Here is a 27,280-nt window from a genome sequence, read left to right on the forward strand (position 1 = left end):
ATTAATTGTTTGCTCTGCGAATACTGATGGAGAAGTATAAAGAAGGCCAGTAGTTGCCCTGTGTGTTTGTGGATTGAGAAAACGCTTATGACGGGTTTCCGGTTTCCTCCCACATCAAAAAAAAAAAATGTATGGTAGGCTGATTGCGCACTTGCAATTGCCCATAGGTATGAGTGCGAGTGTAGATGGTTGGTTGACTCTGTGTGCCCTGCAATTGGTTGGCAACCATTCAGGGTGTCACCCGCCTACTGCCCGATGACTGCTGGGATAGGCTCCAGCACGTCCGTGACCCCCGTAGGGACAAGGGACAAGTGGTACAGAAAATGGATTGATAGATGGACTATTATTATTATTACGATCATTATTATTACTACTGTATTTTTCGGACTATAAGTTGCGTTTCTTTTCATAGTTTGGGTGGGGGGGCGACTTATATGTGAATTCTTTCACAAATTTTCAAAATTAAAAAAAAAAAAAAAAAAGTGAAACCGCGATGTAGCAAGGGATTACTGTAATTTGAATTTCAAGTGGCGTCCGCGGCGCGGCGGTTGTTTACATAAAGGACAAAGATTCGATCACGGGATGACAGAAGATGACGAAGGGCCCCACGTACTAACGGCATCATTAGCGGCTTTGTTTGTAAGTGACACCGAGGACGAAGAGTTTGAAGGATTTAAGGATTTGGACTGACACAGAAGGTTTGAAAAACTATTATGGCTTTTACGCACGCCCAGTCCTACTTTACGGAGCTCTCTTTCACCTCCGTGGATGGAAGTCGGGGGCCGGTGCTCGGCCGGGTGGCTGTCCGAGGACGGTGGATGGGGCTCGTACATGGCTTTTACGCACGCCCGGTCCTATTCTATGGAGCTCTCTTCCACCTCCATGGCTGGAAGTGCCACCTCCGGGGATGGAAGTCCACACCGCCACATGCCTGGACGTAGACGCCGCTGCTTGGGTCCTTGTACTTTGTTAACGCTACAATATAGTTATATACTAGATCTGTGGAATAACGACGAGGCTGACGTCAGGGCGCACGCGCGGCGTTGTTGACAAAGGACGAAGAATTTGATCGATGGATTTAATCATTTGGAGTGACACAGATGGTTTGATAATATTATTGCTTATATGATAGTTATCCATCCATCCATCTTCTGTACCGCTTAGTCCCCACAGGGGTCGCGGGCGTGCTGGAGCCTATCCCAGCCGTCATCGGGCAGTAGGCGGGGTACACCCTGAACCGGTTGCCAGCCAATCTATATAATAGTTATTTGATATATAATTTATATATCGTTATATGGGCCTGTGGAATATTTTGAAGTGCAAGCGCCGTCAGCGAGCCAAACCCATTGTTGACATAAAGGACGATCGATGGATTTAATGAATTGGAGTGACAGATGGTTTTATAAACGTGTTATTTATGTAGTAGTTTTTTGAATAACTCTGAATGTTACGCCGGGCGGCTCGGTGGTACACTGGGTAGCACGTCCGCCTCACAGTTAGGATGGTGCGGGTTCGATTCCACCTGTGTGGAGTTTGCATGTTCTTCCCGGGCCCGCGTGGGTTTTCTCCGGGCACTCCGGTTTCCTCCCACATCCCAAAAACACGCTTAGTAGGCCGATTGAAGACTCCAAATTGTCCCTAGGTGTGAGTGCGAGTGCGGATGGTTGTTTCTCTCTGTGTGCCCTGCGATTGGCTGGCAACCGGTTCAGGGTGTCCCCCGCCTACTGCCCGATGACGGCTGGGATAGGCTCCAGCACTCCCGCGACCCCCGTGGGGAATAAGCGGTTCAGAAAATGGATGGATGGATGGATGAATGTTACGCCAGGCCCATTCTCAGCTCTTCGTTTCTGTTTGTCACGTTAGCATACCTATCGTTTAGCCTGTTGTTGCTCGTTCATGTCTGTTCTTGGTGTTGGATTTTGTCGAATAAATTTCCCCCAAAATGCGACTTATACTTCAGAGTGACTTATATATGTTTTTTTCACGTTATTGTGCATTTTATGGCTAATGCGACCTATATTCCGGAGCGACTTTTAGTCCGAAAAATACGGTACTAGTCTCGATTGTTGTTGTCGATTAAACAAACAACAATAATTCCACTCACCAATCTCAATAGAGCAAAAATTATTCAGTCTCGAAGTTCTCTCAATTGAAAATTCAAAATCAGATCGGTTCTCCTTGTTCCAAAAATCCGAATTCTGTTTAAAAGGACAGGCTGGCCTAAAGGAAGGAGAGGACAACGCCTTAAAAATGGCTCCTTTCTGCTGCACCGAGGTCCACATCTCCTAGCCTGTCTTTACGCTTAAAATTTGACAAAGTCCAATTCGAAGACTCTAGAAATTCATTTTAGTAGATTTTGGTCTAATCTCAAAAAGAATGAAAAATCTATCTTCGTCTAATCGGCGTTCTTGGCCCACGGGCAGCCCGCAGGGGCAAAGCCCTGACGGGTATCGCGAGCGAACCAGCGAGCGAGCAGCCCTGTTCTTTGTCAGGACGACCTCTTTATAGGCCTCCGTATGTGGGTCCTACGCCAGCTCGTACCAGTTTTTCCATTACGTCATATACCTGTGTTTCCAGGGACTGATTCTAGAATAGACTGCAGCTGCATCTCCAACCTCAACCGGATGAGCTAACCTCTGAGCCAGGCTCATGAGTCATCTGCAGTACTCCACCAAGTAGCATCACTGTTAACGTTACATCTGCCCGGGCCTCAATCGGATGAACGTGACCTCGGGTCACGCTCATGCGTGGGACCCGAGCCTTTCCACCACACAGTGTCACTATTAACCCTTGCCTCTTTCCTTTGCTCACATTTATACGTTCATGTGTAAATGGAACATCAATGTTGAATACATGTTGATTAAACATTGCAACAATAAAACATGTTTTCACAATAGTCTCTTTAACACATAATCGTAATCATGATCATGGGTTCTCCTAGTTAGCAGATTAAAATACTCAAGCTGTTTCAAAGTATATTAAACAAAATAATATAAAATAATCCAAAATTGTATGAGGCTATGCGTAATTCAGACAGGTCGTGTTTCTCTAGTCACTAACAATTTAACAATTTACCTTATCTACTAGTTTCCATCAGGTTACTATGTCAAGTCAATCTAACTTTGGCACCACCTTCTGGTGGAATTTGGAGGTTGACTGGTTCAACTAACAAACTTTACCAGTTTACCAATAGTTAATTTTGATGAACTTGAAGAACTAACTTTTAAGTAAGCCTTACTCAGGCCCCCTCCTTCAGGTCTCCCATGTCAAGCTTTGTCACCATCTTCTGGTGAAATTTAGAATTCATCTGAGCCAATTCGTCTGGGCCAAATCCAATACACATTCACGCACCATCTTTTACCATCCTAACCACCATGTAATTTAACACTTTTCAAGATTTTTGCTGTGGTTGAGATCTGTGTTAGGTAAGCACATTTTTATTGCATGATTGCTTGGCAGTGACTGCTTACACAAGAATATGGTTGTGATGAAACACAACCATATTCTTGTGATTTACAGTTCGTTGAAACATTCCTCCCTGAATAAATATATTCAGTATAATTTCAGTACATCAAATTTTTAAAATGGAAATATATTTTATATTACAATTAGTATCTGATGAAAACTTACGGTATTCCAATCTCAAAAAGGTTGTTCTGAATTAGCTGCTTCCCCAACATGGTGATACTCAGTTGAATGCATAACTCCATCAGACAGCCTCCATGAGTACACTATGAATTCAGAATAAAATTGTGAAATAGTGTCAACTCTTAAAAAACAAAAACTGTCACACAACAATCATAGCACCCACTGAAAAAGAAACTATTTTACTGCTACGAATGATTATTTTAAGAATCGATTATTTGATAATTCAGATGAAAAACGCTTCCATTCCAATTTTCATCTTTTTATTAAAAAAAACGTTTAAATTAATAGTTCATAAAACATAAATTACTGGTTTGGTCTGGAATATTTCAAAGAATAGGAAAAATGTTTTCCTTGTTTTCCAAAGAACTCACAGAAAGTTTTATTTTGATTAAACGCAAAGATAATCAGTCTGCTATCATGGATTCTTTACTATTTAGAGGCTGGAATTCAGAGCATCTGAGGAACTTCTAAATCAAAAATGGTAACTACACCATTGATTATAAAAAAATATCAATTAATTTGACAATTGATGATTTGTCGATTAGTTAATTGAATACCATTTTTTTCCGTGTATAATGCGCAAAATTTAACGAATTTATTGTCCTAAAATCTGGGGTGCGCATTATACATGGGTACAATTTTAATTTTTTTTTTTTTAAATTTTTTTTTTTTTTTAAGAAAATCATGGTACAACAAAACCAACAACAGGACTGACCGACAAAGTCGTGGAACAAAAAGACAGGGTGACATTACCAAAGACAGGAACAGAAACCAAACAGACATCACGACAGTAACACATGCAATGATCCGACGGTGAGCGAGGGGCAGACAGGACTTAAATACAAAACACTTTACATTGATTGAGGTGACACAGGAGGGAGGGGCGACGCGAACAGAAACTATGGCAACCTTGACACATAGCAAAACTGGGGACGAGACATGACAAATCTCCCTCGAAATAAAACTTGAAATCACCTTTCTTCTTGTTTGTTGTCAATCGCGCATCGCATTCAGCCATCCTGCCCAACACACTAAGTCAGTAAAATTCATAATTGACGACACATCGTTTGATGCGATGGTGGAATCCTTGATGGTGTGTTATCGTCAATTATTGTTTTTTTTTTTAATCTCCATCGCGGACCGGACGTCATACGGAGGCAGTATCACTGCGCATGCGCACTATGGATCCGATGCGCAGAACGGATGCGCAAGACACGTCAGCTATATAAAGAGCGAGAGTTCAGTTTTCTTCCTATTAGTTTCATTTCACAGTTTAATTAGCAGTTTCAATCAACAAATAACAAAATGCGTATTACAGGTAATATTTTATTTCACAACACTTTGCCTTCTTCCTTTCGTCTCTGCTGTTCACTTCAAACACGCTCCATACGAACGCAATGCTCTCGTATCAGACGCTTGCTCGATCACCTGCTCGTTTGCTGTCACAATGTACCCGACACAAATCCGAAACATTTGTTGCGGCTCCGAGTAACGACGAGGGGCAAGTTTTGGTTTCCAAGGGTGTTTTTATTCCTCTTCAACGTCTCTCCCATACAGAGCCGCCTTTTTCACATGTCCGCACGCCTTTTTCACATGTCCGCACTGATTGCGGTGGTGCCTTTGGGGGCAGTCGGAGAAATCAACGCCAACAAAGAAAAATACATCCAGCCTAGTTAAGACCATACCAAAGACTATAAAAATGGGACCCATTGCCTCCCTGTGTGTGTGACGATCATTGGGAAAAAATAAATAAACAAATAAAAAATTAAAAATTAAAATATAAATAAATTGGGTGCGTATTATACATGGGTACAGGCTTTCTTCCAGCATCAACATGCCATTTTTAGGGTGCGTATTATACATGGGGGCGCATTATACAGGGAAAAAAACGGTAATCGTTGCACCTCTATCTGTAACTAATTTGAAACAGTATACATCTCAGAAATTTAACAGGAAAAATAAATCACGAATGTCGTTTTCAACACAATCGAATACACGTCCATTGCTTTGGGCATAGAGCTTGAAAGTTGTAAGTGGTATATTTCCTACTTCCCAGGACTCTGGAATGGTGCATCAGAACATTTATACATACAAACTGGGAAAGTCAAAGCTACCAGGGGTCAATTGATTCAATACCATTATTTATAATAGAGTGCAACAATATTTTCAGTCACAACTTTTGTTTTCAACTGAATTGCACGACTTACCTCTTCCATTCTGTAGGATTCAAACACATACAAATAGTTGCCTGGTCGGCCAACCAGCCTGATAAGACAATGAAAGGATTAGATTATTATGTTTAATGGTAATGCATTCTTTTATCATTTGTTTTTTTTAACATTCAGTCTTTTGTGCTACTAAGTGAAATAAACATGAAAAACATGAAATGAAATAAACCAAAATTGCAGTGAGACAACTAACCTTCCCCTGAAGAAAGCAATGTAGATAATTGGTGTGAAAGCATTGACAAACTTCAGAATGAAAGTCTTGAATATGAGTCTCTCCTCAAAATTCTTGTCAGTTTTTGGAACCTCTAAAATAGAAAACACATTTTGGTTTGCAAGGTTTACACTTCCTTCACTCAATTCATGTCAATTGTGACTTCCAGTTTACCTATAAATGAGTGAAAAGGCACACAGTATGATGTGTGTAGGTTATTAAGGTGCCTAAAATGTATCACACAGCAACGTGCTCTGTTTTAAAGTTTCACTTGCTCTAATACGGAATATAACTGTGCTTAAATCCAATGCAATGGACTTGACTAAATGCATTATGTCATGCTGTCGGGTTTTGTGTGTCGTTTTTGTCTTGTCCTGTTCGTCGTATTGTCACTTCCTGTTTTGTTTTGGTAACTCTCCTCTCGTTTCAGTTCGTGGGTCCTTCCTCTGTGCGTCAGGCCACTTGACTCTCCTGATCCCAATTGTGTGCACCTGTGTCGTTGGCCCTAATTGTCTGCACCTGTGTCCTCACCCTTCTGCGTGTGTATATAGCCTGCGTCTTCCCCTTTTCTTGTGCCAGTGCGTCTTGAACACTACCGATTGCGTGAGTAACAGAAATCCCCTGTGAGATCATAGTTTAGAAGATACCTTTTGTCTAGCCTGAGCTCTGTGGTTTTTTTAGTTGTGTTTTTTGCCATCGTAATTCCCTCGTTTTGAGGCGCTTTTGGTTTTTGCTGTCTCCAGCCTTTTTGTCCCTCCTTTTGAGGCGCTTTTTGTTTTTTGTGCCGTCTTCAGCCTGTGAGAATAAACACCTTTTGTTGGCACTCTGCATCCGAGTCCTCTCCCTGATCCAAGACTGACACATTATACTGCAATCAAAGATAGTAGATCATGATAGCTAACAAAAAAGACCATTTTATTAACTCCCTCAACTGAAAACAAAAGGCAAGATTTATCTGTCCGTTAATAGCCAACTGTGAGTTTGCCATTTGTGCCTGTTTTCTCAAAACTCGTACACATTTATTATGTAATTCTTATTTATGTAATTATGTATTTCTGAATTTGGTAGACAGGTTAAGCCTCACCGGGCATCCTTGCGCTTCCCAGCAAACTTGTTTACAAAAAGTAAACCAGATTTCAGACTCAATAAAAACAGGTTTAATTTGTGGTGCAGATGCTGTAACACAATTTTAGTGTATTTGAACTGAGGTGAAGGCAAACAATTTGGCGCTCCTCAGACGTACGTGGTGGATGTTATCTATTTCGTACATATGACACCTGTGAGGTACAATCACTCTAAATCATTGTAGAATCAATTCCTTCAATGAATTACAATCTTAATCACAATAGGGTTATGTTATGAGTTGTTTACTGTGTTGATTACTAATGTAAATAAACCTGCAAGTACAGCAACCCCTCGTTTATTGCGGATAATTGGTTCCAAGACCATCCGCGATTGGTGAGAATTCGCGATGTAGTGTACCGTTTTTTTCCGTGTATAGTGCGCAAAATTTAATTTATTGTCCTAAAATCTGGGGTGCGTATTATACATGGGTACAAAAAAATTTTTTTTTAATTTTCTTTTAAAAAAAATATATATATATATTTTTTTTTAAAGAAAGTCATGGTACAACAAAACCAACAACAGAACTGACCGACAAAGTCGTGGAACAAAAAGACAGGGTGACATTACCAAAGACAGGAACAGAATGACAGTAACACATGCAATGATCCAACGGTGAGCGAGGGGCAGACAGGACTTAAATACAAAACACGTTACATCGATTGAGGTGACACAGGAAGAGAGGGGCGACGCGAACAGAAACTATGGCAACCTAGACACATAGCAAAACTGGGGACGAGACATGACAAATCTCCCCCGAAATAAAACTCACCTTTCTTCTTGTTGTCAATCGCGCATCGCATTCAGCCATCCTGCCCAACACACTTAGTCAAAAAAATCCATAATTGACGACACATCGTTTGATGCGATGGTGCAATCCTTGATGGTGTGTTATTGTCAAATATTGTTTGTTTTTAATCTCCATCGCGGACCGGACGTCATACGGAGGCCGCCATTACAGATGCGCAGAACGTATGCGCAAGACACGTCAGCTATATTAAGAGCAAGATATGTTTTCTTCCTATTAGTTTCAATTCACAGTTTAATTAGCAGTTTCAATCAGCAAATAACAAAATGCGTATTACAGGTAATATTTTATTTCACAACACTTTGCCTTGTTCCTTTCGTCTCTGCTGTTCACTTCAAACACGCTCCATCCGACCGCAATGCTCTTGTATCAGACGCTCGCTCGATCACCTGCTAGTTTGCTGTCTGTCACAATGTACCCTACACAAATCCGAAACATTTGTTGCGGCTCCGAGTCACGACGAGGGGCAAGTTTTGGTTTCCAAGGGTGTTTTTATTCCTCTTCAACGTCTCTCCCATACAGAGCCGCCTTTTTCACGTCCGCAGCCCATGCGCGCACGGAGCGCGGTGGTGCGTTTAGGGGCAGTCGGAGAAATCAACGCCAACAAAAAAAATTACATCCAGCCTAGTTAAGACCATACCAAAGACTATAAAAATGGGACCCATTGCCTCCCTGCGTGTGTGACGATCATTGGGACTTAAAAAGAAAAAAAAAAAAATTTAAATTTTTTTTTAAAAAAAATCATAAAAATTGGGTGCGTATTATACATGGGTACAAGCTTTTTTCCAGCATCAGCATGCCATTCTTAGGGTGCGTACTATACATGGGGGCGCACTATACACGGAAAAAAACGGTAGTTCTCTAATTATTAACATACATATAATTTTTGTGTATCAGTAAATGTATAATAAACCATATAAGTACATATGTTATCATTAGAACATTAAATAATAGTTTCAAACATGTAAATACTATATTAATACGTAGTATAAATGACATACAGAAAATAATGTATAAATAGTAGGGGTGTAACGATACATCGATACACATCGATTAATCGATATAATGCTCTACGATTTATTGGCATCGATGCTAAACGTAAACATCGATTTATATCGCCGTGTTTGACCTCGGACATTAGACGCGACTTTATTTTGAAATCCAGTTCATTGTTGCTTGCTTCATCTTTCCGGGAGCAGTGCGCCCGGCGTTGTTGTGTTGTGAGCAGAGCAGGCACGTGAAAGGGGAGTCGAAAACTAGTACGCGGCTCCTGGGCTGGTGCTATGGCTAGTGTCTAAAAAGACGAGGAAATTTGCTCCCCTTTAGGCTTCAAGTCATTCGTTTGGAAGCACTTTGGATTCCAAAGAAAAGATGGCTCAACCGACAAGACGTGCAGTTTGTAAATCCTGCCATGCGGTAATCAAATATTCAGGGGGCACAAATCTCGCCGCACATTTAAAGGAAAAACACGACATCAAAGTTCAGTGTTAAAATAACCACTTTGTATACTGCAATACTCTTGTAATTTCCTAAATAAAGAGTTTGCAGTACCTTGTTGATTTTGCGTATGAATTGTTATAAATCAGGATATTGTTCTATATTTTTTATTAAAAAAAAAATAAAAATCGATCGTAGAGCACTATATCGCGATATATCGTGAATGAATCGCAGCAGGCTTTAAGATATCGGCAAATATCGTATTGTAGTTCTTTGACAAAACCCGCGATTTACACCCCTAATAAATAGTGTAAATATGATACGTGTGTGTGCGTGTGCGTGCGTGTGTGTAACATGTAGATGTAGCTAAAGTATACAGACTGTAAATATGTTTTTAGAACTCTTATTATTATAACAACTTTTTTAACAAGGTACAAGTGTACATACTGTAAATATGTGTTTACAACTATTTTATTATTATAACAATTTAAACAAGGTACAATAACAATACTGTAAATATGTTTTTAGAATTCTTATTATTATAAGAACTTTTTTATAACAAGGTACAAGTGTACGTACTGCAATTGTGTGGGCACTCCCTACCTTCTGCTGGTGTGTGGGCCACTTGTGTGCCATGAATCCTCAATGTAGAATTTTTATTTTGAATTTTTGAAAAAATCCGCAGTGTACTGAAGCCGCGATAAGTGAACCGTGACGTAGCGGGGGATTACTGTATTCGTAACACCTTCACCAACAGAACTCTCCGTCTGTTTACGTTCGTATCTTCAAGTGCAAGGCACACATCCCAGCACTCCATTTATCAGTCCTGGGAAGCGACTACATAAGGTTTAGTCACTTCAGACGCAACAAAACATTACACCCAATTCTACCTGTACAAAGTCTAGACCAGGGGTCACCAACCTTTCTTAAACCGAGAGCTACTTCCTGGGCATTGATTAAGGCAAAGGTCTACCAGTTTGACACACACTTCCGAAATAGCCAATTTGCTCAATTTGGCTTTCACTATGAGTTATTATTGTCATTTCCAGTTCACATGTCAATGTAATTTTAACAAGTATAGCAAAAATACAGTCAAACCTTGTTTTTTTACCACAATCCTTTCCAGAAGTCGAATTCGGTCGAATTCCGAATCTATTTTTCCCGTTAAAAATAATGGAAAAAAAAAAATCAGTTTCAAGACAAAGAATCCCTGCCTTTTTTAAGCATTTTTTCATTTGTACATATTTGTCCGATCGCGCAAGTGCAGCGCACCGCCAAACGGGCAACCGTAGCGCGTCGCCCACCGCGCAACTGCACCGCGCTGGTTGCATTATTGTGACAGAGCCTTCGCTGAAATTTAGAAAATATTTTTAAAGTCCTGATGTACTTTCCAAATTTAAGTGGACCTAAGTGCGCAGGGAGCTTAATTTTGTCCCATCGCGCAACTGCAGTGCACCGCCGAACGCACAACACTAGAGTGTCGCCGACCGCGCAACTGCACCGCGCTGGTCGCATTATTGTGACAGAGCCGTCGCTAAAATTTAGAAAATGATTTTAAAGTCCTAATGTAAATGGACCTCAGTGCGCAGGGAGCTTAATTTGGTCCGATCGCGCAACCCCATCGCGCCAGGCGCTTACTGTCGCATTGCTTTAAGAGTCTCTGTGTTTTAGGATGGCTTTACTGCTCCCACTTGCTTTCTTTGGAGGCATGATTAGGGGTTAATACAATCCTCAAAGTAACAAAAATACAATAACAACGGGATCAGTCGGCATCCGGGCCGGCCGGTCGGGTTTTCTCGGGTCCTCCTGGCTCATCTCGCGAGGTTTGACCTCCGAATTTTGTTCGACAACCGAAGCAAAAAAATCTTGAATTTTTTGTTTGAATTCCGATTTGTTCGAGAACCAGGACGTTCGAAAACCGAGGTTTGACTGTAAAATAAATAGATGCAGCTCACTGACAAGTGCTGCTATTTGAGCTAATTTTAGAACAGTCCTGTGGGCGACTCATGCGGTCCTCACGGGCGACCTGGTGCCCGCGGGCACCGTGTTGGTGACCCCTGGTCTAGACAAAAAAAATGAAAAGAAAGAAAACATAAGAGCACAGTCTAAGATGCTTGGAACGGAAAGAGGGCCCATACAGTCAAATCTCAGTTCTACAATTTATTTTGTTAATGAGCCTAGTCCTCTTTCTAATCCAGTGGTTCTTAACCTTTTCCGTTGTTTGCACCCCATTCAATTCACCAACCAGTTCTCGCACCCCTAACCCTAAATAGTTATTATAATAATAATGGGTTTACTTTACAGCTATAAGGCTTAATTAGCATGATCCCTAATGCCAATTAACACAGTGACTTCTTGATTTCCAGAATGTTTCACTTTTTTTCGTTTACCCGACAATTATCCCCCAAAAATTGTAAATTTCCCCCAGGGTATCATCACACCCCCTAGGAAGCATTCTCACACCCCTAGGGGGTGCGAGCACCCCGGTTAAGAACCACTGTTCTAATCAGATGTTGTCATGCACCATAGTGTTCAGAAAAGCAAGTTCTCTCACTGAACATTTATTCTGAGTAATTAAATCAAAAGTGGGACATACATTGGCAGGAAATCTGTCACTGCTTAAACTGCTCTTATAATATGCACACTGGAACACAACACTGTTCATGTTATTGTTTGTGTTATGTTCGGAATGGCAAAAACATATCTTTTAAGAGGCTATAACTTTTGTTTTTACTTGAGTCTTTGCATAGACTGCTGTGGATTTTCCCTAAACCCAGTGTTTTGTGCAAAGATACACTGTTGAATACAAAATCAAAAAAAAAAAAAAGGATGCTGGTTTGAATCTCGTACAGGTTGAGTCTTGTATATTTTTTATGATTTAACTTGACCCTGCCAGATGTATTAGTGTTGCGTCACCCCTCAGAGAATGCCATCCTGGTTGGCTGCAATCACTTTCACCTGCTCCTTGTTAATTGTTGCGCATTTACGCCTTGTGCCACTCTCTTCCAGATCATCCGTTTACTCTAAGTTTACGTCTGTTTATGCTCCTGTCGTCTTGCCCCATTGCTGTCTGGTATGCTACCCATCTGCTGCCTGTGTTGGCCCCTGTTATCCTGTTCTCCACTAGCCCTTCCCCTTCAATAAACATTGGTCCAAGCTGCATTTGGTTGCCCTGCTTTGTTCCGTGACACTGCCCATATTGGCCATATAAAAAACTGCTACTGATGTAAATAATTGCTGATAAAGCAATTGATATTTAATAACTGCAATCAGTTACAAAATGGGACCTATTTTTGGTAGACAGACTTCGGCAGAACCTGCTTTATGGGAAGTCAAGTTTAGCGTTTTTGTGAATTTGGTAGACCACACAATGGCCTCTTATGCCCCCTTACGGCCACTTCTACATGTGAAAAGTCTAGGAAATTACCAAAACTGAGAAAACTTCACCCATGCACACAGACTGCGCTTTGCACTACATTGGTTCTGTACACAAAAATAGGTCTCAGTGAAGTCAACACATTCTTTAAATGGTTCATATAATTAATTACACTTACCTAAAACAGTAAGCCATCGTGCCACAGCTCCATACACTTCATCTAGTATAAGGATGACCACAAGGTTGATAATGGCTGCTGTTGTTTTGACTGTAAGTTGTACATGGTTCCGTGTCACTGGATTGGCGCTCATATGAAGAGCAGCTTTTGTGGAGATCCGGTATATGATCACACCAAAAACAATGGCAAACGTAACACCCATCTAACAACACAAAAATGCACAGTTACACAGATACAATGTACATCATATCATACTATATGTACAAGACTATCACAACCAATAACAAAGATACATGTAGTAACGCCTTACCATCAACAACATTGTGACAACATTTGTCATGTAGGCAGGAAGGCGATCTCGACATGTCAGCTTTTCCATCTGAGGAAATATAAGGGCTTTTGAAAATGCAGATTTTAATAAGTGCACTATCATTAAAGGTGGTCAGTGGTCAGCGAAGGACATAATGGCCACAAAGTAAAATGTATTCAAGAATGTTCAGAAAAAACAAACTAAATAAACGGACAAAAATGTTACCCCAAAAGGTTTTATTCAGACTAAAATTATGAAAAGAACAAACGCTGTCAGTTGTAGTTGTAAAGGCTTTTGACTGTTCTACTTTAAATAATGTATGCGCTGCATGTTCTTAATAGGAGAGGAAAGGCACTATTTGTATAGCACAAGGTAACTTTGTATAGCACAAGGTAACTCAGTGCTCTTTACATCCTTAAGAGAAAGAACTGTGTGTTTTTTAACAAGTGTTTCTTTGTATAACTGCCATGCATTCTACTATGGAACACTGTTGGCTGGTAACCAATTCAGGATGTATGCCACCTACCGTCCTAAAACAGCTGGGATAAGTTTCAGCATGCTCGCAATCCCCGTGAGGATAAGCGGTTCAGAAAACGGATGGATGGATGGATGGACGGATGATGGATGGATGGATGGATGGATGGATGGATGATGGAGGGAGGTAGGTAGGGAGGGATGTAAGGACGGACAAACAGATGGATGGATTCTGAGTAGTTCCAAGATCATCAAATTGCTTACAATTTGTCAAACGCGCACTTTTTATTAAAGTACCTCCGGCTCCCCGGTAACGGGTTCAATAAGCCGGGGCGAATGGACTCGTCCGTAGCTGACCACCCGAGTTAAATTAATTCTACCAGAATCAATCTAATTTCATTACGACGCCAATCCCTTTCAAGCAGGGCTGTGGACTCGGGGACTCGGACTCGTCGGACTCTGTCATTTTTGACGGACTCAGATTCGGTGCTGATTTTGACCGAGTCCACCGAGTTCGACAATAAAAAAAAATACGTTCAATTTTATTCTCATCATGCTGCTGAGAATGCGTGTAGGAATACTGTCCACAGCCCTGCTTGCTTGTTATGAAGACAAATTTAGTTGTTGCGTGCGCTCCTGCGCCTGCCTACCTGCCTGCGTGCGTGCACGTACAAGACCCACAATGCCGCGCGCGCAGCCAAGATGTAAGAACCCGGGAGCAGCGAGAGAACAATGTTTTGCCTCTAGATTTGGGGGGGAAACGGAGCGTAAGTTATGATCAATGCGGCCATGTTGAGTTGCACTAATGCTAATGTTTACATTATGTACCAATGTGAAGGACGATTATGTCACTCAGCTTATATCATTGATGTGGTTCGATAGTTGTGGGGTCGTTTGTCGGCTGAGCTATAATGATGTAATTAATGATTAAAACTTAAAAGTATCTGTTTATTGTATTCGTTTATATGTTTAATAAAGACAAAGCCATCACAAAACTGTTGTAATTATTTAGATTTTGATCTAAATTAGCCTTGAATAAAGACTAAGCAGTCACATGAATTAACAGAAAAAATGGCCAGCCGGACTCGGACCCGTGGTCAAGAGGCCGGACTCGGACTCGGTGCAAAAATCCGACCGAGTCCACAGCCCTGCTTTCAAGTCATCCAACGCGTGAGCCGAGTAACTCAATTCGAGGCGAGTCGTCGAAATCACCGCGCCATAATGATGGCTCCCTTCGGTTGTTTGATGCTTGTGTTATGTTACCGGTATTTTTAGATGTCTTTGTTAAGACCTCAAGGATTTGTTAATTTACTAGAGCACATTCGCCCTAGCTGAGCTCAAGATAACTACTTCGAACCAGATCTGACAATTCCTGATGTTAAGGATTAAAGCTGTCTTCACTTTAAAAATAATTGAACGGATTTAAAGAATGACTATGATAGGGAAATAAAGACATTTTAAAGTTGTAAATACCGCATATGAAACCATGCTCAACATAGTTAATACGAAATAATCGATACCGAATTAAGGCTTAAGAGATTTAATGAATAAGCAAGATAAAGGATTACAAGTCGAAAAAACAAAAAACAAGACTCACCCACACAGAACAAAAGAGGAGACTAAAGGTCTAAAATCCTATTTGGTTGAACAAGTCGAGTGATCGGCTCTCCTTTTTTCCAAAATCCGAATTCTGTTTAAAAAAGAGGAAAGGTCTGGCCGTGAGGAGCCTAGCCAAAAAAGAAAAATTGGCGACTTCCCCTTTCTGCCCGAGATGGCTGTCTCCTCTGCCTTCCTCGAAGCTTAAAATTCGACAAAGTCCAATTCGAAGACTCTGGAAATTCATTTTAGTAGATTTTGGTTCAATCTCAAAAAGAATGAAAAATCCATCTTCGTTCGTTTACTCCAGGCAGCATCATGGCCATCGCCCTGACTAGGAAAAAGCGCGCCCGCTCTGTGTCCGGGCAACATATTTATAGGCTTCTGGCATTACCTCATCGTAATAGGTAGGTGCACCACTGGTTGTCTTGGCAACCTTGCTTCAAGTAACAACCACCGGATGCAGATGTTTCCTGTTTTGCTTGTTCTTTTTTTTTACTATTAGACCTTAATGTCTCCTCTCAACTTAATACATTCAGGTATGGATGTTAAATACAGGTTGGACAAAACATTGCAACATGAATGGCGGCGCGTGCATATGCAGCGACCTCTCTCTGTCCCGCCCGTACGGTGTTTTGTTCGTCAAATGAGTGTTTGTCCGGCAGTTTTATGTGTTCGTCTCGTCGTACTGAGTCGTGCTACAAGTACGGCAGGCAAGTTGTGCTCGACATCGGAGTTCATTTGTTGAGTTCTGGACTTTGATGCGGGGACATTAAAGGAGCTCGGACTTCTACGTCCTGAAGCGTCGCCGGACTCGTCTGCTATTCCTCCCCCGGTTGTGAGGCGTCGAAAGCGGTGTGCGAGGAGGCTGAAAGAGGGGCAAGCGTAAGGGCGTCTGGGCCAGGCTGGCGGCCAACCCAGCTCGCCCGGCCGTGCCTTCCATTCTTCTGGCGAATGTTCGATCGCTGGACAACAAAATGGATTACATTCGCTTGCTGAGATCTACAAACCGGACAGTGCGGGACTGCTGTGTGCTCGTGTTCACTGAGACTTGGTTGTTCGTCAACATTCCGGACTCTGCTGTACGTCTGGAGCGGCTAGCGTGCTATCGGGCGGACCGGGCCATTGTACAAGGGGGAAAATCTCGTGGGGGTAGAATATGCGTCTACATCCGTGACGAATGGTGCCGGGACTCTGTAATGGTGTGCAAGCACTGCTCGCCACTGGCGGAGTTTATGATCATTAAGTGCCGCCCTTTTTACCTGCCGAGGGAATTTACCGCGATTCTGCTGGTCGCGGTTTACATCCCGCCTTCCAACATCGAAGGCGACAGGATTGCGGCTCTTAGTGAACTGTACCAGGCTGTCAGTGAACAACGGACAGCGCACCCTGGCGGTTTCACCATCTTCGCTGGGGATTTTAATCATGCTGACCTGAAGTCTGTTTTTCGAGGCTTCACCAGCATGTTAATTTTCCTACGCGTGGCGACAGCTTCCTGGACCTGGTCTACTCTTCGCATAAAGGAGCTTTCAAAGCCGCCCCCCTCCCCCATCTTGGACTTTCGGACCATATCACTGTTATGCTTTTGCCCGCATGCAGACAAATGGTGAGAATATCCAGACCGAACCGGTCACCATTTGCAAGCGGGTACGGGTGTGGCCTGAGGGTGCCTCTGATGCGCTTCGTGACTGCTTTGGCTCTACTGACTGGGACATGTTTAGGAGGGCTGCCACTTGCGACGATCGGATAGACATTGAGGAGTATACTGACTCTGTTTCCTCCTACATCAGGAAGTGCATTGATGATGTGATTCTCTCAAAATCCATTGTCACTCGGGCTAACCGGAAGCCATGGCTGACAGGGGCTGTCTTCAGGCTGCTGAGGGCAAAGGACAAAGCCTTTAGAGCGGGGGATGAGGCTGGCTTGAGGACTGCGAGGGCCGACCTGTCCCGGGGCATCAAAGAAGCAAAGAGGGCGTTCTCGTGCAAAATTACCGCCCACTTCAAGGACAGCAGGGACGCACGGAGCCTTTGGCAGGGCATTCAGACCATCACGGATTACAAGCCCGCGCCGCAGAGCTGTGAAGGCGACGTCTGTCTGCTCAATGACCTTAACCGCTTCTTTGCTCGCTTCGAAGCTCAGAACAGCACTTGCCTGCTGAAGGCCACTCTCACACGAGCTGCCCCTGTGCCTCTCCGCCGACAGTGTGAGGAGGGCGCTTGCCGCTATCAACATCCGTAAGGCGGCGGGCCCTGACAACATCCCGGGGTGAGCGCTGAAGGACTGCGCTGGTGAGCTGACGGGTGTCTTCACGGACATCTTTAACACTTCCCTGCAGCAGGCCATCGTCCCGTCGTGTTTCAAAGCTGCCACCATCGTACCTGTGCCGAAGAAACTGCTTCAATGACTACCATCATGAAGTGCTTTGAGCGGCTGGTCGTGGAGCACATCCGATCCGTTCTCCCCCCCCACCATTGACCCCTTCCAGTTTGCGTACCGAGCCAAACGGTCCTCTGAGGATGCCATCTGCTCTGCCCTCCACACGGCCCTCACCCACATGGAGAGAAGGGACTCGTATGTGAGATTGCTGTTTATGGACTTCAGTTCTGCCTTCAACACCATTGTGCCACAACGCCTCATCAGCAAACTTGACAAGCTGGGCCTCAGTACCTACCTCTGCAACTGGCTACTGGACTTCCTCTGTCAGAGGCCACAGGTGGTACGTGTTGGCGACAAAATCTCTGCCAGCATCACGCTGAGCACAGGGGCCCCCCCAAGGCTGCGTGCTCAGTCTGCTGCTCTTCACCCTCCTGACGCATGACTGCACTGCAACCTACAGCGACAACCGCATAGTGAAGTTTGCTGACGACACGACTCTGGTGGGTCTCATCACCAAGGGAGACCAGACTCAATACAGGCTGGAGGTTGACCTTCTGACCACGTGGTGCAGGGACAACAACCTCCTGCTGAACGTCGACAAGACCAAGGAGATTGTTGTTGACTTCCGGAAGGGTCACACCCAACACCTGCCGCTGACCATCGACGGTGCTGTGGTGGAGAGAGTGACCAGCTCCAGGTTCCTGCACTGACAACAACTTGAAGGCCCTGCAGCGCATAGTGAACATGGCTGGTAAGATTATTGGTGCTTCACTCCCCTCCTTGAAAGACATTTACTTCTCCCATCTCACCCGCAAGGCGACCACGATTGTGAGTGATATGAGTCACCCCGCTCACTCTTTGTTTGATCTTCTGCCCTCTGGGAAGAGGTATAGGTGCCTGCGCTCCCGCACCACCAGACTCAACAACAGCTTCATACTCCAGGCTGTTAGGATCCTGAACTCGCTTCCCCTTTCTGCGTAGCGTCCTGTACTTTTGCGCTATGCTTACTGTCTGCTGTATGCACACTGGCTCCGTTTTGCTCCTCTTATTTATTGTGTTATCTGTTTATTTATTATTTATTCATCACTCTTATTATTTATTGTTTGTGCCTTCTTGTTTTTATATTGTGTCGTTTACTTGTATCTTTATCGGGTAATATGTCTCGTCAAAGTTTGCTAGTCTGGAGTAAAATTTGTTGTGGCAATTCTTAGGCGAGATCTGAGGTGTTGGTCCGTTTACCTCGATCTGTGACGGGTTGATGTTGACGTTCATTTGGCTGAACGTCACGTCGCGTGCATCGAGCCAAATTGGCCACTTTCTTTTAAACGCTCGGCACTGTGTCCACCTTGTTTTTCCTTGGGCGACTCATTTTAATGGAAGGATTCCAGGGGAAGGTTTGTGGGTGGCTTTAGCGCAAAACTGCATCTGAAAGCTCAGCGCGCGAATTACAAGAATGCTGTCGTCACAGGCCACGCTCTAAATTCGGGACTGATACAAATAGAGCGCGAGTGCGCCATGTCCGTACTACTGATTACGTACATGCACTTGTGAGTGTGCACCGAGCTTTCTGACACGGCTTCCGGTAGTAAATGCGCAGGCGAGCGCTTCGCCATCTACTGGGAAAACGCAGTCATTGCAGGCAAAATGACCAAAAAAAAATAGTTTAATAATGCAATTTGTTCAGGGTTTGCGGGCTGGATTAAACGGTCCCGTGGGCCGGATAAGGCCCGCGGGCCGTAGTTTGGTGACCACTGGTGTAGAATAACATATGTGTGAAGGCCTTCGCCTTCACACAATAATAAAGTGAATGGAGTAGAATAACATATGTGTGAAGGCCTTCGCGAGTTTTGTGGCGATCTGGACTTTGAAGCGGGGACATTAAAGGCGCTCGGTCTGCTCCGTCCTGAAGCGTCGGAAGCGGTGTGCGAGGAGACTGAAGAGGGGCGAGAGCGGGGGCGTCCGGGCCAGGCTGGCGGCCAATCCAGCTCGCCCGGCCGTGCCTTCCTTTCTTCTGGCGAACGTTCGATCGCTGGGCATCAACATCCCTGCTGAGATCTACGAACCGGACTGCTGTACATCTGGAGCGGCTAGCGTGCTATCAGGCGGACCGGGCCATTCTACGAGGGGGAACATCGCGAGGAGGTGGAATGCGCGTCTACATCCGTGACGAATGGTGCCGGGACTCTGTGGTGGGATGCAAGCACTGCTCGCCTCTGGCGAAGTTTGTGATCTCCAGGCTTTTGGGGTCCTGAACTCTCTCCCCCATTCTTTACTTGTATGTTACTCGTGTACTGTGTCTCGTCACCGTGGGATGGAGGAAACGTAATTTCGATTTCTTTGTGTGTCTTGGCATGAAGGAATTGACAATAAAGCTGACTCTGACTCAGATTTTCTTCTATTTTGTACCTATTATTGTTCACAGGTTATTTTTTTTTTAGTTATGCTTATGTTCTTGTTCACTATCGTTATGCTTGTAAATAGTTAAAATCTGACAATCTCAAATGAATGTAAAAATCTGCAGACCTAACGATTAATCTGTAGAGTTGACAGCACTGACAAGCACAGGCAGTGGGTGTTGTGGCCATCAGCTGAGCTCTGGCGGGACCACAAGCAGCATAACTGACCACAACATCGCTGTAGCGTCAAAAAAGCCGTCCGCCCCCTCACCCACAACATTCATATTCACGCCTCACTGATGTGTCAGATGACATGCAAGTACCACGATTCGATGTTTTGATTGCAGAAAAACAGCAAACATCTCACTAGGCTAGTAAAAGTATAAAGTATAAAAGTAATAGTATGTTTTATGTTGTCGATTTTCGAAAAAAAAATTACATTTATGTTCTCTTTCTTCTTTTGTGTAATAAAAATGGACTGTAACTTTAATTTTGTTTTCACTAGAAATGTAAAAAAAATGATCAATGCTTATGATTTTTTCATGTTCTATTCCTCGCAATCCATATCTAAAGTGCAGGATATTCAAGGTACTGACATATTTGGAAGACATACTGGCAAACAATAGGATTGGTAATAATTATTTCAACAGTCAAGTGAAGGGGGTATGTATCATATTGGACAATCCATTGGGGGTCTGGAATCATTCGAAGGTTAAGAACCCCTGGTGTAGAATAACATGTGTGAAGGCCATCGCCTTCACACAATTAAGTGTCAAAATAAATGTAGATTCAAAATCACTGAACCTACCTGGGTCATTGAATGGAGAAAGGCATACAGATACTATATATTAACAGGGTCTAAGATGAATGAAAAACCACCAAAGCATGTATTACCTTGTACTGTGTTTTGTGATCTCTGCTTAAAGACTTCTTCATGACTTGGAATTCATACTCAGCTCTGGGATGGTCCTGTGGTAATGATGGACAGAAAAATAACTGCTGGGTGTGAAAACGGATTGGGGTAAAGTAAATAAGAATGCATAAAAAAGATGGATAGAGACCCTGCAGAAGAAGAAAGTCATATTTAAATGATAAGAGAGACACTTAAGTAATTTAATCATTGTTAACCTTTATAACCATCACTCCAGATGAGGTATTGTAATTTTGGTTTAATCTCAATTAAAAATGAGCAGTTTGGTATTGCTGCAGGACTCATTCAAGAAATTGAATCTGTAACTCATGTAGAATACCTTTTGTATTATGTATTATGTATGTAGGTATTATAAATAACCTTACCTCAGACTATAAGGACTGAGAAGGAATTCATTCACCACACTTACACATGTGAATACATTCCAACACTGCTAATCAGCCCTTGCAAAACCAAGGTACAAAAGTACCGCCAAAAATCATGCTCTCATTGCTCCAGCTATAAGTTATTTTGTTGTTTGTTTTTCAATTGTTTTTATTAATAGATGTATTATAATATTTAGCGAGAAGGAGAATTAATATGGATGTAGAAAAGAGACAGACTAATAATGTTAGAGAGAAAAAAAATGAAATACTTTATCCAAACCTTGAGCGCTTCCTGTGAAAAATAAACCAAAAGAGACAGAGGGGGGTGAAGGGCAAAGATCTATTGTTAGTAAAAGTAATCAGAATTCTTACGGTAATATGATAATTAATCCATGCAATAATAAAACAATAATGTACATTATTATAAATTGGTATTATAAAAGTTAGGAAGGTGCGGGTTCGATTCCACCTCTGGCCCTCCCTTTGTGCAATTTGCATGTTCTCCCCGTGTCCACTTGGGTTTTCTCCGGGCACTCCGGTATCCTCCCACATCCCAAATAACATGCTTGGTAGACCGATTGAGCACTCCAAATTGTCCCAAGGTGTGAGTGCGAGTGTGAATGGTTGTTCGTCTCTGTGTGCCCTGCGTTTGGTTGGCAACCGGTTCAGGGTGTCCCCCGCCTACTGCCCGATGACTGCTGGGATAGGAATCCCGCGACCCCCATGTGGACAAGCGGTATAGAAAATGAATGGATGGATGGTAATATAAACAAAGCAGCTCATTCACTCTCATTGATTACAAAACAGAGGCAACTGGGAGGTTCAGTCTCTTGCTTGAAGAGTTGAAGGCTGTGAAGGTATAGAATGGCCGCATCCTTTAAGTTAAGAAATATCCACTCTAACACCTGGGCCAAATACAGTACTGTACTAATGCAAATGATGTCAATTGAGTAACAGCTATCTTGTTGAGGGAGGACTTTATTTGTACAAATGCAATTTCAATGTAGTTGGGACATTGTGTAAAACGTTTATACTAACAAAAATGCAAACCTCCATCGACCTACTCTATATTAAATTCATTACACTGCAAACAAGATATTTATTGTTAACTTGATAATGTGTGTGTGTGTGTGTGTGCGCGCGCACGCGCACGTGTGTGTGTGTGTATGTATGTGTGTGTGCGTGCGTGCGTGGACATCATTGAATTTTCTAAATTTCAATGGAAAGAAAACAAAAATTATGTTTTTTGTCCCAGTCGTCCGTGTATATCCCTGTTGACCCAACCCCCCTGGAGTTTTATTCAAAGCCAACAGTCTCGAACGTGTTTTAAATTTGACAGTGATTTTAAATTGGACCATCAAATCAGTGTTCCAGCTTTTTTTATTTTACGAAAATCTACTAAGATGAATTTCCAGTGTCTTCGAATTGGACTTCGAAGCTTCGAGGAAGGCAGTGGAGACAGCCGCTCCGGGCAGAAAGGGGCAGACACCAATTTTACTTTTTTGGCTATGCTCTTCAGGGCCAGACCTTTCCTCTTTTTTAAACAGATTTCTGATTTGGAACAAAGGAGAGCCGATCACTCGACTTGTTCAACCAAATACGATTTTAGACCCTTTTGTTCTAAGTGGGTGAGTCTTGTTTTTTTTATTTTTTCGACTTGTAATTCTTTTTCTTGCTTACCGTTTTTTTCCGTGTATAGTGCGCCCCCATGTATAGTACGCACCCCTAAAAATGGCATGCTGATGCTGGAAAAAAGCTTGTACCCATGTATAATACGCACCCAATTTTTATGAATTTTTTTAAAAAAAAAAATTAATTTTTTTTTTTTTTTTAAGTCCCAATGATCGTCACACACGCAGGGAGGCAATGGGTCCCATTTTTATAGTCTTTGGTATGGTCTTAACTAGGCTGGATGTAATTTTTTTTGTTGGCGTTGATTTCTCCGACTGCCCGTAAACGCACCACCGCGCTCCGTGCGCACACGGGAAAGAGGCGGCTCTGTATGGGAGAGACGTTGAAGAGGAATAAAAACACCCTTGGAAACCAAAACTTGCCCCTCGTCGTGACTCGGAGCCGCAACAAATGTTTCGGATTTGTGTAGGGTACATTGTGACAGCAAACGAGCAGGTGATCGATCAAGTGTCTGATACGAGAGCATTGCGGTCGTATGGAGCGTGTTTGAAGTGAACAGCAGAGACGAAAGGAACAAGGCAAAGTGTTGTGAAATAAAATATGACCTGTAATATGCATTTTGTTATTTGCTGATTGAAACTGCTAATTAAACTGTGAATTGAAACTAATAGGAAGAAAACAACTCTCGCTCTTTATATAGCTGACGTGTCTTGCGCATCCGTTCTGCGCATCGGATCCATAGTGCGCATGCGCAGTCATACTGCCTCCGTATGACGTCCGGTCCGCGATGGAGATTAAAAAACAAACAATATTTGACAATAACACACCATCAAGGATTTCACCAAAGCATCAAACGATGTGTCGTCAATTATGAATTTTACTGACTAAGTGTGTTGGGCAGGATGGCTGAATGCGATGCGCGATTGACAACAAACAAGAAGAAAGGTGAGTTTTATTTCGGGGGAGATTTGTCATGTCTCGTCCCCAGTTTTGCTATGTGTCTAGGTTGCCATAGTTTCTGTTCGCGTCGCCCCTCTCTTCCTGTGTCACCTCAATCGATGTAACGTGTTTTGTATTTAAGTCCTGTCTGCCCCTCGCTCACCGTTGGATCATTGCATGTGTTACTGTCATTCTGTTCCTGTCTTTGGTAATGTCACCCTGTCTTTTTGTTCCACGACTTTGTCGGTCAGTCCTGTTGTTGGTTTTGTTGTACCATGACTTTCTTTAAAAAAATAAAAAAATAAAAAATAAAAAAAAAAAAATTAATTTTTTTTTTCTTTGTACCCATGTATAATACGCACCCCAGATTTTAGGACAATAAATTAGTTAAATTTTGCGCACTATACACGGAAAAAAACGGTATTCATTAAATCTCTTCTTGAGCCTTAATTCGGTTATCGATTATTTCGTGATAACTATGTTGAGCATGGTTTTATATGCAGTAATTGCAACTTTAAAATGTCTATTTCCCTATCATAGTCATTCTTTAAATCCGTTCAATTATTTTTAAAGTGAAGACAGCTTTAATCTTTAACATCAGGAATTGTCAGATCTGGTTCGAAGTAGTTATCTTGAGCTCAGCGAGGGCGCTCTAGTAAATTAACGAATCCTTGAGGTCTTAACAAAGACATCTAAATATATCCGTAACATAACAAAAGCATCAAACAACCAAAGGGAGCCATCATTATGGCGCAGTCATTTCGACGACTTGCCTCGAATTCAGTTACTCAGCTCGCGCGTCGGTTGGCTTGAGAGGGATTGGAGTCATAAAGAAATTAGATTGATTTTGGTAGAATTAATTTAACTCGGGTGGTTAGATACGGACGAGTCCCTTCACCCCGGCTTGTCGAACCCTTTGATGGGAAGCCGGTGACACTTTGATAAAAAGTGAGGGTTTGACAGCACTTAGAGTAATAGGCCCGTAGTGTATTTCTTTATTGAATTTCGCACCCTAGCAGCTGCTTCCGGATGGGACCCTGTAGCCTTAAAGATAGCATTTTTCAAGCCTTAGATGGGTCCTTAAAGGACGAACTGGCAATCCTGGATGAATCGGAGACATTTGATGACCTAATAGCCAGGGGTCGGCAACCTTTTTTACTCAAAGAGCCATTTGGGACCGCCACCCAATGAAAAGAAAGCACCCGGAGCCACAACCCATTTTGACATCATTATATATATTATGCATGCATATATTATGCTATGTACAAAAAACTATTGCATTTATGAAAATGAAATCAACGAACTGCTGCAGAGAACACAGAATTTTGTTTCTGCATGTAACAAAAAGCATTTTACACTTGGTTGACGCTTAGTTTCAAATAAAATACCCGGTGTCTATTTGAGTCCTCGTATTTAAGAAATAAAAATCCAAACTTACCCAACCCACTGAACAAAAAATGCAAACAGCCTGCAGTCACCTGTCCTCTTATTTATGAGATAAAAATCCAAACTTATCCAAATATTATTCACCAGCACTGAACAATCAATGCAAACCAAAAAAATGTGCAGTCTGCTTCTGTCCCATTGCGTGTACTGGAGTGTGCAGCCACTTGTCCTCCTGAATTAAAAAAAATGACTACTTCACTTAATATATAGTTATCACGCTGGTAGTGTGCTGGAAAAACGCCGGCTGCCAGACGTGAGGGACGCCAGGAATTCGAATGTCGCACATCGGCGGATGCGACGCATATTTTGAGTGGTAAAAGTATTAAAAACGTTTAATTTTAATGTTACAAGTTTACCATAATCTTCAATTTCAGAATTATATTTTAAATGAACAAATTAAAATAAAATTACATTTTTATAAAATACTCATTATTTTCAAAGTCACAGGGAGCCACAACAGAAGGATGAAAGATCCACATGTGGCTCCGGAGCCATGGGTTGCCGACCTATGGGTTAGACAATCGAATTAGGGAAAGGAGAAGCTCCCGATGGGAGAGATTGGAGGGAAGATCACAGCCCTTTTTTGGCTAAATCCAGTCTGCCTAGGCAGTTGCCTCGCGAGTCCCCCTCCAGAACCCGAGGCTATGTAGATTGGTCAGAATTGACTTTCTCCGGGGGAACTGCAGCGGCGCAGAGATTCTAGACAATGCTTGTACTGCGGCTCCCCGGATCATTTCGTCTCCTGCTGTCCGATTCGGCCGAAAGAGAGGGTCTGACGGTCGTGAGGGGAGGACCGCCGGACCATCCTCCAAATGTCAAGTCTCCTCGCTTCTCTCTACCCGCTATGATTTCAGTCCACAATCATAGTTACAAGCTATCTGCGCTAGTCGACTCGGGTTGTGAAAGAAACCTAATTGACCAAGAATTCATCTCCCAAGCCCAGATCGAGACGGTACCACTCTCCACTTCCCTCTCTGTCTCCGCCCTGGATGGGAGGGGACTATCCAGAATCACCCAACGCGCCAAACCCATGGAATGGATCATCTCTGGCAACTATCGAGAACTTATTTCCTTCTACGTCTTTCTGATAAGACAGTCAGTCCTTGTCCTTGGTTTCCCCTGGCTCCAGAAACATAACCCCCAGATTAACTGGTCAGAGAGTCATATCGAGTCTTGGTCCACGAAGTGTTTAACCTCTTGTCTCCAGTCTGCCGTGCCTTCTCGCCCACCCCCAGCGACACCTGATGAAGCGGTTTCCATCGATCTCTCACCAATTCCCAGAGAATACCGTTTTTTTCCGTGTATAGTGCGCCCCCATGTATAGTACGCACCCCTAAAAATTGCATGCTGATGCTGGAAAAAAGCTTGTACCCATGTATAATACGCACCCAATTTTTATGAATTTTTTTAAAAAAAAAATTTATTTTATTTTTTTTTTTTTAAGTCCCTATGATCGTCACACACGCAGGGAGGCAATGGGTCCCATTTTTATAGTCTTTCGTATGGTCTTAACTAGGCTGGATGTAATTTTTTTTGTTGGCGTTGATTTCTCCGACTGCCCGTAAACGCACCACCGCGCTCCGTGCGCATGGAGCGTGTTTGAAGTGAACAGCAGAGACGAAAGGAACAAGGCAAAGTGTTGTGAAATAAAATATACCTGTAATACGGATTTAGGTAGAGAACTGAACTCTCGCTCTTTATATAGCTGACGTGTCTTGCTCATCCGTTCTGCGCATCTGTAATGGCGGCCTCCGTATGATATCCGTTTTGCGTGTGTGCGAGAGCGAGAGAGAGCGAGAGAGAG

General features: G+C 42.8%; 1 protein-coding gene across 9 annotated transcripts in view; it reads right to left on the bottom strand.

Annotated features, from left to right (window-relative positions):
• The window catches only part of LOC133157566 (anoctamin-1-like), a 149,053-nt gene that overhangs the window by 15,541 nt on the left and 106,232 nt on the right, over positions 1-27,280 (bottom strand). For 7 of the 9 annotated variants that reach the window (XR_009715031.1, XM_061284206.1, XM_061284208.1 and 4 more), the window contains 7 exons: positions 21,740-21,751; positions 21,058-21,132; positions 13,319-13,387; positions 13,009-13,210; positions 6,070-6,181; positions 5,856-5,913; positions 3,631-3,731 (listed from right to left, as the gene is read on the bottom strand). Coding sequence is in view for 8 of the 9 variants with exons in the window: in XM_061284206.1 (XP_061140190.1) it covers positions 3,631-3,731; positions 5,856-5,913; positions 6,070-6,181; positions 13,009-13,210; positions 13,319-13,387; positions 21,058-21,132; positions 21,740-21,751 (629 nt within the window). In the remaining variant the exon portion in view is untranslated. The remainder of the gene's footprint in view (positions 1-3,630; positions 3,732-5,855; positions 5,914-6,069; positions 6,182-13,008; positions 13,211-13,318; positions 13,388-21,057; positions 21,133-21,739; positions 21,752-27,280) is intronic. The other 2 variants (XM_061284207.1, XM_061284209.1) reach the window with 2 other exon arrangements.

The sequence above is a fragment of the Syngnathus typhle genome, linkage group LG7 (genome assembly GCF_033458585.1).
Source record: "Syngnathus typhle isolate RoL2023-S1 ecotype Sweden linkage group LG7, RoL_Styp_1.0, whole genome shotgun sequence".
Lineage (NCBI taxonomy): Eukaryota > Metazoa > Chordata > Actinopteri > Syngnathiformes > Syngnathidae > Syngnathus > Syngnathus typhle.